The sequence below is a fragment of the Hylaeus volcanicus genome, chromosome 4, assembly GCF_026283585.1.
Source record: "Hylaeus volcanicus isolate JK05 chromosome 4, UHH_iyHylVolc1.0_haploid, whole genome shotgun sequence".
NCBI lineage: Eukaryota > Metazoa > Arthropoda > Insecta > Hymenoptera > Colletidae > Hylaeus > Hylaeus volcanicus.
This window is the reverse complement of record NC_071979.1, coordinates 13,075,528-13,091,891: the sequence shown is the minus strand read 5'-3', so window position 1 is coordinate 13,091,891 and position 16,364 is coordinate 13,075,528. Positions and strand designations below refer to the sequence as shown.

General features: G+C 36.6%; 1 protein-coding gene across 2 annotated transcripts in view; it reads left to right on the top strand.

Annotated features, from left to right (window-relative positions):
- The window catches only part of LOC128875842 (forkhead box protein O), a 328,836-nt gene that overhangs the window by 229,984 nt on the left and 82,488 nt on the right, over positions 1-16,364 (top strand). The window contains exons 6-7 of one of the 2 annotated variants that reach the window (XR_008456895.1): positions 458-781; positions 4,401-4,721. Coding sequence is in view for 1 of the 2 variants with exons in the window: in XM_054121773.1 (XP_053977748.1) it covers positions 458-781; positions 4,401-4,622 (546 nt within the window). In the remaining variant the exon portion in view is untranslated. Of the gene's footprint in view, positions 1-457; positions 782-4,400; positions 5,454-16,364 lie in introns of those variants that run through there. The other variant, XM_054121773.1, reaches the window with a different exon arrangement.

Here is a 16,364-nt window from a genome sequence, read left to right as displayed (position 1 = left end):
TGGACTTGAATGTCACAATAGTCACATACTAAAAGTTTAAAAACCATGCTCCGCATAGTATCTTTATAAACATTTTCTATATATATATATCTTTCTTAAAAGTGCAGTTTACAGTGTTCTCTCCCTTTAACACGTTGGACGCCACATCACCCATATATAGGTGACAGAATTTTCCTCTAAACAACTGAATAAATTAATTCTGAAAATGAGAAATTAAAGAAAATATGTGCATAGTATTTGTGAATTTTGCGAAGTTGCAAAAATAAATACAAGTTTAAATTCAATACAAATAATTTCAATTGTATAGAAACGAAGTGATAGGCTCATATGTTTTACAGGTATAAGTCAGGCAATCAACGTGTTAAATCGTATACCTCGGCGCGTATTATAGCAAATTTGATGTTACGCCAGAAAAGTATCCTGTCTCATCGTTTCCTTTTGTCTTGCCATATGTTAGAATTTGAGTCCAGTGGCTGGAATGTCACCGTCCTATCAACAAAGCGAACCGAGTCCCACGGCGCTAGGGAACAGCCAACAGCAAACTCTTCAGTACATGATACAAACGCAGCAGTGCCAACAGCAGCAACAGCAATTGCAGCAGCACCAACAGCCACAAACGGGAGCAACCGGAACCAGTCAAACGCAAACACCAACACCTTGTGGCCCCGCGCCAAGCACGATGATGGGACAGTTGATGGGAGCGCTCAACAATTCCACGATTCTTGACGATTTGAACATTAACATTGAAGACCACGGTGGATTCGCTTGTACCGTTGAAGAGGTGAGTCTCGTTTCCGATTTGTACGATTACGTATACTCGTTACTGTCTGAATTTAATGTTTAAATAAACTATGTTAGCAATGTATCGAAGCAAATATTACAATTGTCAATGTAAAGAAAACTGAAATCCTGTTGGATTGATTAAAGCTGTGAATAGTAATATTGTAGTTATTTTTTTTTCAATAGAATTTTAATATTTATAAGATAATTTATACGAATAGAATATTTGTCGTTAAAAATTATCGTAGTTTGAAAGTGGTTATTAAGGGTGTATTGCGTCGTATATTTCTACTTGTTCGTTGCTCATACAGACGTTTGCGTCTTCTTTTTTGAGAACAGCCCTCGCAACCAAAGTATTTATTCGTGTACGGTCGCAAATATACACTTTACTTACTTTAGATTGTTAAGTTTTATGTGAATATATTATATTTGTAATATACTTTATACTTAAATAATAAATGCTAATTCTGATTCAAGTATTGTGATCAAATACCATTTTGACCCTGAATGTTTAAAGAACTGTGTTAAGTAAATTTTCATTTTAATAAATTTTAATATATTTTTAAATGGAAATTGTGTTTTTAATTTTAATAATAAACTTCTAGAAACTTGACGGAGAAACGATCACTGCACTTTTCAGACTACACTGTACATTTCATATCATGAAAATTATGTGTAATAATACATGCTTAAAACAAGTGTTCGAGTTAATACAAAATCCATTTATTTTAAGTGGATCGACTTTCATTAACTATTTAACTACTTTTTAGACAAATTCATAAGTATATCCATCTTTGTTTATCAAAGTGAAGGCATTTTTGTGGCACCCTATATGCATATTTCAATTAGACTTTCGTCATCAAACATTTGTACACAATAATTCTATTTTAAATTGTAAAATATATTTATGTAGTACCTATACGTACAGTTATGTTTTAGACACTTGTATTTCAAGCACTTAAAATTTAACAAATTAAATAAATTGTATGCAAAACATAGATTTTTTAATTTCAGACGTTGCATTCGTCTACACAATTAATTGAACAATGTTTTCTTAAAAGTAAACATAATTATATGACCGAACATACATGCAAGTTGAGACATCTTATCTTTTTTTTTTTTTTAAGTCAAACATCTTTTTCATAAAAAGTGCGTCTTGCAATATTTTTAAACATCGATATATCTTTTGTTTTGCTGTCAATATATCTTTCCATCTTTAGATTAACCTTTTACTTCTGCCCTGATAAAATAATACTAGTTACTTCCCATGGTCGACATTTATAATGACAACAAATTATTTTTTTTTTACGGAGTAGTATCTTCACTGGCCAAAATTCTTGAAAAGCATTATAACTACACTAAACAGACAGCACCAAAACGAAGGAATGAGAAGGAGCAACAGTATGAACAGAAACACAAATACACGTAAACTCGTCGTACATCAATATATTGATGATGAACAGTATGGACACTTAAATCCAAAGTATCCTTTTACAGTAAACAAATACAAATTTAAATCTATGGTTCTGCGGAACTTTGATAGAGGACCTTTCTCCTTTCTCTGGCATTCTCTTCCTTGGCTGGCTTTATTTGAATACATCATCGAGAAATCCTTTCGTTTATAGATTGTACATTTATCTGAAACTGTACGTCTCGATTGTAATCTAGAAAGTACCCTATCGATACACTACTGAATGTTTCTCGTTTAGTCAACAGTCGTTTTTCCAATCTTATTTAAATATATTATTCAGATCCTTTCTTCTAAAAATTGTGTATTTGTTTAAAACAATACAAACCACGATATTTGAGGCTCCCACGGATATTAATTAAGGCTTCCAGATGTAAGTCGTGTTCTTTGGAGAAGATACTCCTTAGATTCACAAGCATTACAGCTTCTTCATGGATCAGCGATATGTCATTTGATTTCTGAAGAAACCAGCTGCAATGTTGGCGAAACGTTGGAGTATTTGATCAAAAGGACACAGCAATTTGAATTATCAACCATAATTCAAACTACAATTCTGTAACAAGCCTACCAATACGACATTAAACTTTTCTCTTTTCCCTATCAGTCTTCCTTGCCAGGCCTTTTTTAAATATATTATCATTTCACTTATCAATTTATTTTTTTGTGAATTATATTCATTTTTAATTATCTCCTAAACTATACGACCAAATAACATGCTGTAAAGGGCAAATTTTATCTTCATGAAATTTCCCAGATGGTAAAATGATTCTTTTTTTATAAAGATTCATGTATTATACTCAATGAGTACCCTTAAAGTTCACCTTATAATTTTCAATTCATTTTTAACGTTCATAAATACATTTATAAAATGTTTATGTGCTTTAAATATAAAAGCTAGGTATATCGTGTCGCTGACTTCTTTTTTAGATCTATTGATAACCAATATTTTTATATTACATTATTTTCAAGTATATTGAATCATTTGGTCTGCGTACGCCGATAAAGTACTCGAGCAATGCTTTTCTTCCGACTCGATTTACAAATTTTGAGATTTCAAATTGAACACTTATTTTTGTTTAAATAAAGCATATCCTCTGTTACTCAGGGATAGTGTAGTTTTTTATTACTGAAAAAAATTTAAAAAGTCGTTTCAGTAGTTCCAGAGATTATACCCTAGATACAAACAAACAAATAAACAACCTTTACCTCATTATAATATTATTAGTATAGATAGTTTAGAAGATTGGCTTTTTTATAGATCCTTTTTATCTCTAATAATCTTATTTAAACACAGCCTTTTAGTAGCCTACTAATACACCATTGAACTTTTCTCCTCTGGCTAGTAGTCATTCCCCCGGTCAATTCCTATTTAAATATACAGGGTGTCCTGTAATTGGTAGTTCAAGCGAGTGGAGGGGGGGGTGGTTGGGGGGGTGATTCTACGTGAAAAATTGAATCTGAAATGTAAAATAAAATTTGTCCATATGACGCTTTATTTTCGAAAAAAATAAGTTTGAAAATTCGTCGAGTACACGTGCACTTGGATCAGCTTTAGCTCGACGGATTTCATTATAGATCACCTCCATTCTTGTCCGTAAACGTAATCAATGGATCGATGAATAGATTTCCAGAATTCATGTAATTTATGAACTGTTGGAAGTGATGTTCACGTTGTCGCAAACATAACTGTGCTCTCCTTATTAAATTGGATTGAATGTTTTTTAACGTTTCGTTGTGCAATTTTAATTATTCAAGCGCTACGTCAGGTCATCACTGTACACAATCGACTTAACATGACCCCACAAATAAAAATCTAAAGGTGATAAGTCCGGAGATCGTAGCTAAATTTTAACATTCGACAAATTTTCAAACTTATTATTTTCGAGAATAAAGCGTCATATGAAAAATTTTCATTCTACATTTTCGATTCAATTTTTCACGTAGGATCACATCCTACTCGCTCGTACCACCAGTTACGGGACACCCTGTATTATCAAGAAATCCTTATTTACATGGATAACTTATATCCCTAATAATCTTATTTGAATACAGTCTTTCTTTTTATAGAGTACGTTTGTGTAAGCCTATTCGCCTCACTTGTAATCCAATAAATAGTCTACCAATGCACCAAACAGTAAAACCTGTATCTCAGGTGATCAAACACGAGCTGTCGATGGACGGAACGTTGGACTTCAACTTCCAGCAGAGCGTGATGGGCACGGCTGCGATTCAAGTGAGCGATAGAAACATCGGTCAGAACGGTGCCGTGTCTCAGAACAACGTCGTCGGCACGACGGCTGGAAACGCACCCGCAGGAGTTTACGTGAGCACCAATGCGGCGACTCCTGCTGCACCTCCCTCGTGGGTTCACTAGCAGTGGACCCCACTGCCCTCGACACCTCCATCGTACTTGTCATCGCCTTACTAGACGGACAGGATCATTTTCACGGATCGTCCGAGGGACAGCTCATCGGTGAGTCAAGCATTATCGATGAACTTCTCAGGAGTCGTACCGATCAACTTCCTTTCTCGAAATCTTGCGGTCTTAGTCAATTGTCGAGAAAAAATCTCGAAACGGTATCCTCTATTTTTCGTTTGAAGAAGTTGAACAACTCTTCTGGGAGGCTCAATTTTGTTAGAAGATATTTCATCCACGTCGATGAACACCAGCGTGCACTTTGATGCTTGGTAGAAAGGACTTGAGTCGGTATCTTTCTTTCTTTCTGTAATTTATGTATAGAAGTCGAAGAAGTGAAATGATTGATTCGCGAAATAAATCGGAACCCCCTTGTTTTTATATTCATTGTACCTTTTCTACCAAATGTCGAAGAAAAATTTTAGATCGATGGGGATCTTATCGAATCCATGGCGGGAATTCTGTTCGACGATGAATCTGGTCCTGGTGAATTTTCATGTTAGACAACGCAGTGCGCTGAAAGAATCGAATCCTTGAAGCTGACGAAAGAGATCAGACTGACGCTTAGCTAGGACGCGAGTGTCACGTTCCACGTACTTTCGTTGGCGAGCTGACCCTTTAATAGAGAAAGTTGCAAACCTTTTCAGAGACAATTTATGCGCCCAAAATAAGCGATAGGTTTAATTTGATAGAATATATATTTCTGCAGTTGTTAAACTATGATGATCAATGTAATAGGTCAGAGAAACATAGGGAACCTGCGGCCTTTCGAGGATTTTGTCAATTACAGTTGGAGTTAAGTGGACAAGTAGTAGAAATTTTATTATTTAAATGGAAGGTGGGGCCGAATAACATGCACTAGAGGACACGAAGTGGTTCCTTATGAAAAAATAAGAACAAACTATGTAATAACATTTTTTCATTTAAAGTTTAGTTTTTGAGAAAATTGAGTTTGAATATCTTATTCGTACGTATGCTGTTACGGCTGAGTTACGGTTCGTCGAGCATCGTATAACGCATATCGTGTTTCTAAACAACGTCTATCCAGCGTTTAAAAGTTACCGAGTTCAAGAAAAAATACACACAATACTTATGTATTGTACTTGTTTTATCAGTTACGTAACTTAGCCGTAACAGCTTACGTACGAATAGGATTTTCAAACTCGATTTTCTCAAAAACTAAGCTTTAAATGTACAAAGTTTATTCCATATTTTGTTCTTACTTTTCATAAAGAACCACCTCGTGCCCGATAGTACATGTTATTTGACCGCGACCTGTATAATCAAATCGTGCTCTTGAAGAAAACTTAAATGTTATTTATAATGCAAGGTCCGCGCGCATATACTCTGATAAATGTTTTCGAATGGATACAGGTGCCCTGGTACCAAGGATTGCATGATTAATTATTCGGATATGTTTTAATGTGTACGTACATCCATGTATGCGAATGATAGACATGAGAAACAGAGATCTTTAGTGTTCGCTCGTGAGTGAATACTATTTATCCGCATGTAAAATAATTCTCGTATCAGCATTAAATGTGTTAGCTGTACGATTCGTCTAATATGTAAGCAAAACGGTGAAAGAAATAAACAAGGATAAATAATCAAATCTCGTGTACATTCATTGACTTTGTTGACTTACTTTTCTGCTCACAAATTGAAAAAAGGAATACTAAATTTTATTATACTCTACACAGATCGAATATAATTATTTTAAATAAAAGTTTCAAACACCAAAGAATTTCATTTATTTCGAATCATTGCTCCCTCATATTGATGACAATTTTAATATGTTTGAAGAACTAGCTGCTTGCAATATTTATTTAAAAAATGGAAAAACTACGAGAGAAAATATGTTTCTGAATGTTTTTGCATCGAGGTTGTTCATTTTTAATGAGATTTTAATTCGATTTCATTATAAATATTTGATTTACTTTTGAAGAAAGAATATTCAATTTTATTTTATTATTCATGAATAACTTCTTTTTCATGCGCAATTTGATCATCTCTATTTTATTTAAGTTTGTAGATCGATCAACTTTGACCTCCACCTTTTCTCATGGTTTTTCATGTAAATAATTAAAGTTACCAACTCTCGACATATGTATAAACCCTTGGTAACTTTTTATATATAAATCCCAGTGTCCCAATGTGGCTTGCGTTATTAAGTCGACTTTTGACACAAGAAGTGCCAAGCGAAATATTGACAAACATGAAGAGTACGTAACGACCAGCAAACAGTGTAAAGCATATTGAGTTAATATTGTTGAAACTCTAAATCTCTTTACTTGAATGCACTCGATATCCCTGTACAGATTTCGTTTCTTCGTGGCAGCCTTCTTACGGCTCATGGAAGTCGGTCCACTAAAATTTCGCTAGTGGTACCGAGGACAGAATTGTACACACGGGCAGAACCGAATAACATCGATTGGTGTACATGCAAAATAATATTTGCACACTCGCGTCATAACAATGCTCACTGGTACAGTATTTAATAAATCGCATGGACGTTCTACCCACCGCTTTGTATACCATCTCGTGCGTGCCGCCACATTTATACACCACGCATCCATCTGTGTTTTGTCCGAAATCGGTATTGACTTGGGCACGATAACAGTTACATTTCCCTGGCTGTGTCGAATTATGTCGAAAATATTTGTCTGCTGTTCGTGGAAAAACGTGAAAACAGACGCTTTCCTCGGCCAACGTTTACGGTGTCGAAAAATACGTTAACGTGGAAATTTATAACACCATTGATGTTTTTCTCGCGTTTCTGCAAAATGCTGAATAAAGAATAGAGATTGAATAATATATGTAATCCAATCCGCGGATTATGATTTAACGTGTCCTAGGGGAGGAACGGTTTAACGAAAACGGGGGAGGGGAGGAAAGTGTTTAACGAAACGGGAAATTTTCTCAAACGTGGTTTCGCTATCAAGGAACGCCAATTAACCCCTTGACATACAAATAAAACACAACTTGATGCGTCCAAAACATACTATTTAATTTCACTCAACTGAATAATAATGTGGAAGCTTAGAAAGAGTACATTTTGAAATTTCAATTTTTTGTATTATTTCTATTTTTGTCACTTTGATGACCGGTGTCAATCCCATTATCATCATTAGAACAGCCTACTGTACCACCATCGTCACTTTCATATAATACATCCGACTTTTGCATGATACAGGGATTATTTATAATCTTTACTAAGCTCAAATATTGTCTAGTATAGCATTCACCATGCGAGACTCCTACTATACTAAATGTACTTTCAATGTGCTTCTTCTGATATGTCGACGCTTTTTTGTTATTGGAATTGTTGGGGAAGATGGGAGGGTAGGGTATCTCAAACTGTATAAACAAACAAGAATCGACGCACGAGTGAAGCAACATTGTTTATTTATACAGGGTGTCTCAGAATTAGTGTAAGAACCGGAAATGGGGGGTAGCTGGGACGATACTGAATCACAATTTGCTTTAGAAAAATGTCTGATGATGCTTCGTTTCTGAATTATTAACGAAAAACCACCGACCGATGCTTGGCAATGATAGGCAAGTGACTTTATTGCTGACTGTGGCACGCGTGGACACAAAGTTAATGGTGAGGCAAGGGGTTAAGCGTGCTTGACGTGAAAAACGCATCGGATTTTCGCGCGCAATTTGTGGTCCAGCCGAGCAACGATATTCGCCAGGAAAAAAGGGGGGCGGCGAATTGTAATTCTGATTTGCGAATATCGAGTGCTAATAAGTTGATTCGCGTTAATCGCGGCCGATTTTAAATCAGGGGCTGTATAATTCCGGAAATCATGACACATTGGGGGCTTACGATAGACTCGTTCGTTTTTTGGCCAGGCGAACGCTGCGTTTGGGTTCGTCGCAATTTGTTGCGATTTCGCTTTTTATCGGGTTCAATTCACCGCGATCGCGGCTGATTCCGTGCGCGTTAACGTTTGGAGAGGCTCGTCGAAAACGGCGAGGGGAAATCACGCGCAAACAGGAAAACCGGAAGGGTCATTCCACGCTAGATCGATCACCTTTCGCGGTCTATGTCAGTGATTTTATTGCAATTCGAATGCGACCTACTCCGCGTAAAATTATAGTGGGATTAAGGGGTCACAACACTGTTAAATTTGTTTATAAGTCGATTTTTTTTGTTAGCTCTTTTGAAAGGTTTCTTGAAAACTGATTTCGAGAATATTAGGTTCAATTTGGAGAAAAAATCTCTGAATTTCAGAATTTGAACGATAGAACACTTATAACGAACAAATAAAAATTTAACCGTTCAATCGTACAATTCTTAATAATAAATCGGTATACGTTGGTTTTATTCGGTACGTATGATTCGTATAAAATTTATCCACCTCTGGTTTTAACGCAGCTTTTGTCTAACGGTATCTCTTTTCTCTGTGATTTTAAATATAAAGGACAGTAATATTCAATATTTGGCCAGTCTAGTTTAATGCGTTACGATATAACAGCACAATTTTTAGAATTGTTCTCGTTTCGAATATTTCCGAAATTATTCATGAATTTTCTTTGATTGCATGTACGCAAATGTGAAATGAAATAATTATTTCTGAATTAAAATTAAAACCACAACAGAAACGAGACACATGTATTTTTCTTTTCCAATGAATGCACACTTTCCAAAAAGATACCTTGTAACGAGATCTTGTTTGAAAAAACTTTGGTTATTTATTAAGTAAAATTAATATTTTTACATTTGTTTTAAAGTTAACAAAGATGTCACGGTTTTCTCGCGATACGGGCGAGGTTCACGCACACGCTCGAACTTTTACACGGCGCGATTAAAAATCCAGTCGGAGGAATGAAAGATGCTCGGAGGAAGCTTCGAGAGTGCCGTGGAACACGTCTTCTTTCTTGGCTCAAAATGTAAGAAGGGTGGAGGTGCCGTGTATACGTCTTCCTCTGGACAGGGTTTGGAAAAAATGCCGGTATTTGAAGAGTGCCGAACAGCGCGTGGTGTCGTCTGCTCTCCAAGTGTAAGGCGTACTTGCTTTCAAAGTCTCTCTCTCGGCTATTTCATAGCCGAGCGCGGATCATGGAGAAGTTCCGATTTTTATGGGTTTTTTCCGGGGTGATACCTGGCAGGACGCTCGGTACTGTGTCGCGTACGGGGGTTTTTCCCCGCAGGAGCGTCGCTGTTGCAAGTCCTGAACAGGGCCCGCGTTTCTAATATGTACACGTTACAATTGTTCATATTGTCTATACTTATATCTATCTATCGCAACAGTTTGCACGTCACAACCTTTGATTTCAAACTTTAATATTCGGACTGTTTGGATTAATATTTGTGTAAATAATGTTGTAGGCTGATTTTAAGGTATGAGAGTTTCATTTTTCTTATTAATTTATTTGTGTGTTCTTGTCGGTAATGTAAATAAATGTACGAGTCCACCACATTTGAACACTATTTTCAAGAATATTAATCCAAACTAACTGTTGTTTGTATATTATAAACTAAATGTATCTATATATTTATGGACTTTAAGTAGATTTTCTCACAAATTTTATAAACGTTTCGACTATCTACTTGGATACGAAGGAAAACATATAATTGATGTATATCTCCATAAAATGGAAATATTTTTCTAAAGTATATACGGAATAGTAATGTCTATGTTTGTTCGCGGACTAAAATATGCAATGACTGCATTTTCGCTAACACGTGTGTATATCGGTAGCTTTTGTTCGGTGAACTTCTAGAAAATTCGAGGCGACCGGTATTTCTAGGAATTCATTGAAATACGGTTGCAAGTCCCATTTAACGCAGCAATATTAATGCATACTGTATTAGGTTATTGAAGTGATGCATTAATTTTGGGCCGTTTAAAAGTTTTGCAATTTCCAGGCTCGCTGCGTGCTTCCGTAATGCAATACAATCTCCCCGGTATCGTGTTATGTCCGTATGCATAATGTTTGTTTAATATACAGGGTGGTCCACGTAACGTACTCGACCCCATTAACTCCTAAAGTATGCATGGTATGAAAAAAGTTTTTATACAGAACTTGCATGGTTTTAAGGAACACATTATGTAGTGCATATGTTCCTTTTATAGGTGGTGGCGTTTTTGAGATTTCAATGTCAGCTTCGTTATCCTAAAATAACGGTATAAAGGTTAATACTTTTTTACTCAACATTCTACGTTTTTCGATGTAATGACAGAAAAAATATAGCATTTCATTTAAGATAACGAAGTTGACCTTGAAATCTCAAAAACGCTACAATTTAAAAAAGGAACATATGCACTACATATGTGCTCCTTAGAATCATGCAACTTCTTTATAAAAAGTTTTTTCATACTATGCATATTTCAGGAGTCAATGGAGTGAACACGTTACGTGGACCACCCTGTATACATTGTCTTCTTTGCCGAATTTTCGACGATTTCAATAGTCGAGAAAAAATATTAATCGATCGGTGGACCAAAATAGATAAGGTATTTTATTAAAATGTAAAAGTGGAGAGAAAGTATTTGGTGAAATATCAAATAATCAGAAAATATCAAATTCTTGCAGCAAAAATCCTAATTAATATTAATCTAAAAATCGTTCGTTTCGAAGTTCTGAGATTGATACATTAGTATATGAAGTATGTGTATATTTGAGAGCACAATTATTTAATTTTTAATATGTTCTAATTAAATAAAGTACTTTATATTCCCTACCTTAACTTTTACCTTTCCTTCTCAGTAATTTCGATAACTATCTTTTATTTTTAAATAAATATTATATTTTGTCGAACTCGCTTGTACTGAAGGAGACTTTGAAGACAAAACTAACAATTTGTAATCATATTCTAGAGACGCTGTCCAAACATGTTGTAGAAAAAAAAAAATATCTGTTACTTTTAAAGACTCTAAAGGTATTTCTCCCTTAATTTCTCATCCATGACTATTTCGTGACTTTCTTGTTAGAAAAACAAAACAAGTATTTAATATTCTTAACTTCCTCTCTATCGATTAATTCATGGATAGTGTATAAATAAAGAATACTTTCTATTTCAAAAGATAAAATATAATAAATAAAGGGCATAAGGGGTGACAAAGGAAAAAAGACTTTCTTGTATACTCTTTTCGCATAATGTAGAAATGGTATCCCGACACCCTGAACATAAAAGGTAGCATACGTATCTTTTGCCGCACTTCTGTGGGTTAACTCTTTGCGGCACAGGAATTCAGGTCATAAAATATGTAGACCCATGTGGCACAGGAGTTTTATTGCGTTTTAAATCAAACAAAATTTTTATATTTTTATTAATAAAGGTAAGCTGAAGGGTCAAAAATTACCAACACTATATTCAAATCACATTTATAGTTTTAAGAATATTAAAACATAAACAATAAATAAAAATATGTTTTTTTGTATTACTCCCCAAGTTGCATGGTGGGACGAATAAAATCCCATCATACTTTCATCATTTGCAAACAAATTTAATCTTTAGTTTTTATTATAAAACACTTCACTTGTTTATATAGAACTAATTTTTATATAAATTAACTTACCTCTACGATTTTTCACATAAAACCAGGAAAGAAATATTATCGCAATAAACCTTCCGCTTACAACAATTGTTGAACCGGTATTAACATGTTGAAAGTTGCCAACATAAGTGCATACATTTGTAACATTGGATGGATATATTACCAACTGCTTTACGTAAATAAGACGAAATATAAACCTATACACATGCAGCTATGCAAAATTTCGAGGTGGGATTAAAAATGTCTCACCATGCATTACGGTCCATCAAAAAGATGGGACGCTTTTAATCCCACCGTGCCCCAAAGAGTTAATTATTGTTGAAGCACAACACGTAAACTGTGTCGCTATCTATTCAGAGAACATGGACCGCGAGGTTGCCCTTTCTTTGGCAGGCCCTTCCTGGGCTCCTTTTCTTTTCTTTCGACAGTTCGCTCCTAACGCCGTCTGAAATCGTACATGTACAAATGAAGTAAACATAACCCTACCGAGGTGTTTTCATCTACGCGCCCTGTAATTACACTCGCTAATAATTATTTATCGACAAGTGAAATTATTCGTTAAAACGTAGTTGTCGTTTAATCGGGGACGCGTTATCGTCGTCGGTTCCAAAGTGTGTTCCACCTCTTCCCTACTTGGCCAGAAAAATATGTTGATGTGTAGAAGCACATGGCCACGCGCACATTCATTTTTCTGGACTTTTTGGTAGATTCGGCTAACACGAGAGCCTTCTTTGTTGTCTCTACGAGCGTAGATAGTATTTACACGGGCGAATATCGGCTCAGATAGATATTAGCTTTCAGAAAAATATTTTTCAGCACTGGACGTTGCGAAAAAAAACACTACCCCTCTGTAGCGCCCTGGCATATTAGCGCCTCCGGCATTTCTGCAATTTGTTCGATGTATGAAATACGAATGCCGTTTCCCGCCAGTTCCGGATCGATGTTCTTTCGCATTGTTCGTTTTGGTTTCTCCGCTTTTGACTCGAATTTCGTAGCCATTCGCAGTCTAGTGCTTTGTACGAATTGTGTCTCTGATTGGACTAGTCAAAGCATATCTACGGAGATAGTACTCTATTCCAGGGTTTATCGCGCGTTTTCTTTCCCGATAACCCTTTAAATGAAGATAAATTCTTAGCGATTCCTTTAAAAATTAAGCGCGGGTGGTACCACAAGACGAGAAACTATAGAGAATTATATAAGATGTGCTGCGCAAGCATAAATCTTACAGATCTTATCGAACTGTTTAAGATTTCATTTTATCTCACGAATGTCAAATTCTGACAGTGGAGTGATTGAAGACTAATACAATATACCGTTACTTGACTATGTAACAAAGATTAACAGTTTTAGTCGAGGTTGTACACAGAGCGAGTCACCTAACGTTAGCACCTCAAATATCTTTGTTATTTTTAAAGATACGTCAAATATCATAAAGACAAAGTTGAATGGTCGAATGGGGCTCGCACGATGTTAAAAACATTTTTGTTTTTATGTCATTTTTTGTTAAGATATCAGGATCACCTTCATTTTTTTAAATGGACCCACCCTTTTTGAAATGTGTACAATGATAGTCCCTTTTATTAAGAATTCAACGACAGGGTATAAATATAAGGCAATATGGCGTCGAAAAGTGTCAGTCAAATACGGTAAAATGCCGACTTTTAATCGTCCATAACTTCTGAACTGGATTCCTCGCTTTAAAACGAGCACTTTCGGATTTTTCTTACCGAAATCTACAGGATTATGTAAAAAAAAAAAATTAAAAATTTTAGGTCCGCCAAAGTAAAGTGCAGCCGAAATTGATTTTCTTAGCAGTCTCTGGTGGTCAATAATTGTTGGATGGCTTACACCCAACTCCTGTGCAAGTTGTCGAACAGTTGTTCGTGGATCAGTTATAGTGGGCTATATTTCACCAGTGGCTTCAATTGGTCGTTATCAACAAGAGAAGGGCGTTCGCGACCATCTTCATCTTCGAGGCTCTCATCTCCACTTGGACATTTTTTGAACCAACGCTGCACCGTGCGTTCATTTACGGTATCTTCTCCAAATGCATCGTTGATATTACAAGTCGCAGTTGCAGCTTTATGACCCAGTTTATATTCATATAAGAATATTAGAGTGCGTTTACACGCTCAAGTTATTTGCACAAATTGGCTTCCACAAGTAAATCGTAGCGTGTGAACGCAGCCATGAAGTTTGCGCTAGCCAAAAAATTTGGCTTGAGATAAATCTGTCCTGACAGAAAATCGGCTTGAGATTGGGCTTGAGATTGGTGCGTGTAAACGATGTTCAAGCCTCAGTTACAATTTCAGGCGTGCGCATTCGTCCAGATTTTTCATTTCAGACACAATTTTACAATAACATATTGCTTCTATACAATTCTATACATTTTACAATTACTTATTGCTTCTACATTTCTGCCGGTTTTTCGTATCTTCTTGTTAATTTCTCAAATTACATTAAGTAGTACTCGTTGTTTGGACTATATCTATTCTAAAGATTTTTAAGAATATGTACAATATCATTGATTATAAAAAAAGAAGTTAATAAACTACATTTTTCGGAGTTCCTCACTTCACAATTGTGCAAATTGAACTGAACGAACGAAAGGCTATATTTCATTCAGTTCATTTGCACAAATTGGCTTGCCCAAGCCGGTTTGTGCAAATAGCTTGAGCGTGTAAACGCACCATTACTCGAACTTGCGAAGTATCCACTGCGAAGTAAATAATTTGAAGTGAGCACAAATTAACAGTAAAAACAACACCATACCTATCAGCATGCAGCGCGACATCGGCACTGTAAGATGATATTGGAACGCAAATAGAATAAAGTAAACTGTTATTCCAGAATCCAGTGTCAAAGTTCGAAAGTTCAAAAACCGACATTAATTTCTTACCAACCAAACACATTATATAATACGACATGATTTCTGTTTGCGCATTCTGTAACGAAATGGCTTCGAGTGCAAAGGGTTAAACAGCAAAAAGGACAATTTGCCATTTACGATACAGCGTTGTAGTTAGAAAAGTGAAAGCCTTGCATGTGAATCGTAATTGGATGACCAGTGGCTGTAAATCAGACGATTCCGCGAGTCGATATAAATCGGCGATTCCTCAGCGTCGATAGGTGCGACGTGCGGGTGGAAGGTGTGCAGACGTTCAAGTGGGGCAAAAGGGAACCACTTAGCCGAAACTACAGGAGTCTGGAAGTCAGCAGCTATTCGGCAGACGTCACTGGCGCCAGCGGACTACCTTAAACCTCCCCTTTATACCCCTACCCCAACGCCGACAATCTCATTCCCCAAAAGCGTCGCAAGAATTATAAAGTTGGTGGAGGAGAGCTCCGGGGGACTTCTTCTCTTGCCACCCACCCTTGTCAACCGACCGTCCCCCTACCCCCATCGTCTCCTACCCTCGACGTTCTCCACCTACGCGCCACCTCGACCTAGCGACTCCGTTTCTCCTCTCTCACCTCTCCTTTCTCTCCCCCTCTCGTTCTGTTTTCCTTTTTTCGATGTCTATCTTTGTCTCCGCGTATTTCGCCCACCCCAGCTTTAACCCGGCTCGTCCTCCGGTCTCTCTCGCCCCCTTTTTCACCGGGTTTCGCTCTGTTTGCTCCTATCTCAAAGTTTGCAGCGCGCGGGCGAATCGGTCCTTCGTTTTCGGAGGAGTTTCGAATCGTCGGCCGCGAGTTACGCCCGCGGATCCGAAATCTGTTCCCCGTTAGCGCGACGCCGCAGGAAGTCGTTCAATTAGACTCATGTACCGTGTGATTTCGAAATAACACCGCCGTTCGAATCTCGATCGTTATTCCGGCCAACGAAAGTTCCCATTGCGGGCGTTCCTTTAATGATAAAACCGCGCATACCAGCTCGTTCTTAGCCGCTGGATCGCAGGCGACTCGCTTTTTCACCTTCGAACTTCGAAACGGAATTTCCCACAGCACACTGTGAGGACTATATTTGGGACAAAATTCGTAACTTACAAACTAATCGATTTTTTACCCGAGACTCTTGATAGTTTTTTGAAGGGAGTATAAAAGTACATCTAAAATATTTTCTACTTCTCTGGTTCGAAAAATGACAATTTAGGAGTTCAAGTTAGCCAACCTTCTCCTTCAGCTGCACAGACGTTAATATGTCCCTACAGAGATTTTCGAAAATTAATAGCTCGTGTATAAAAGTCAG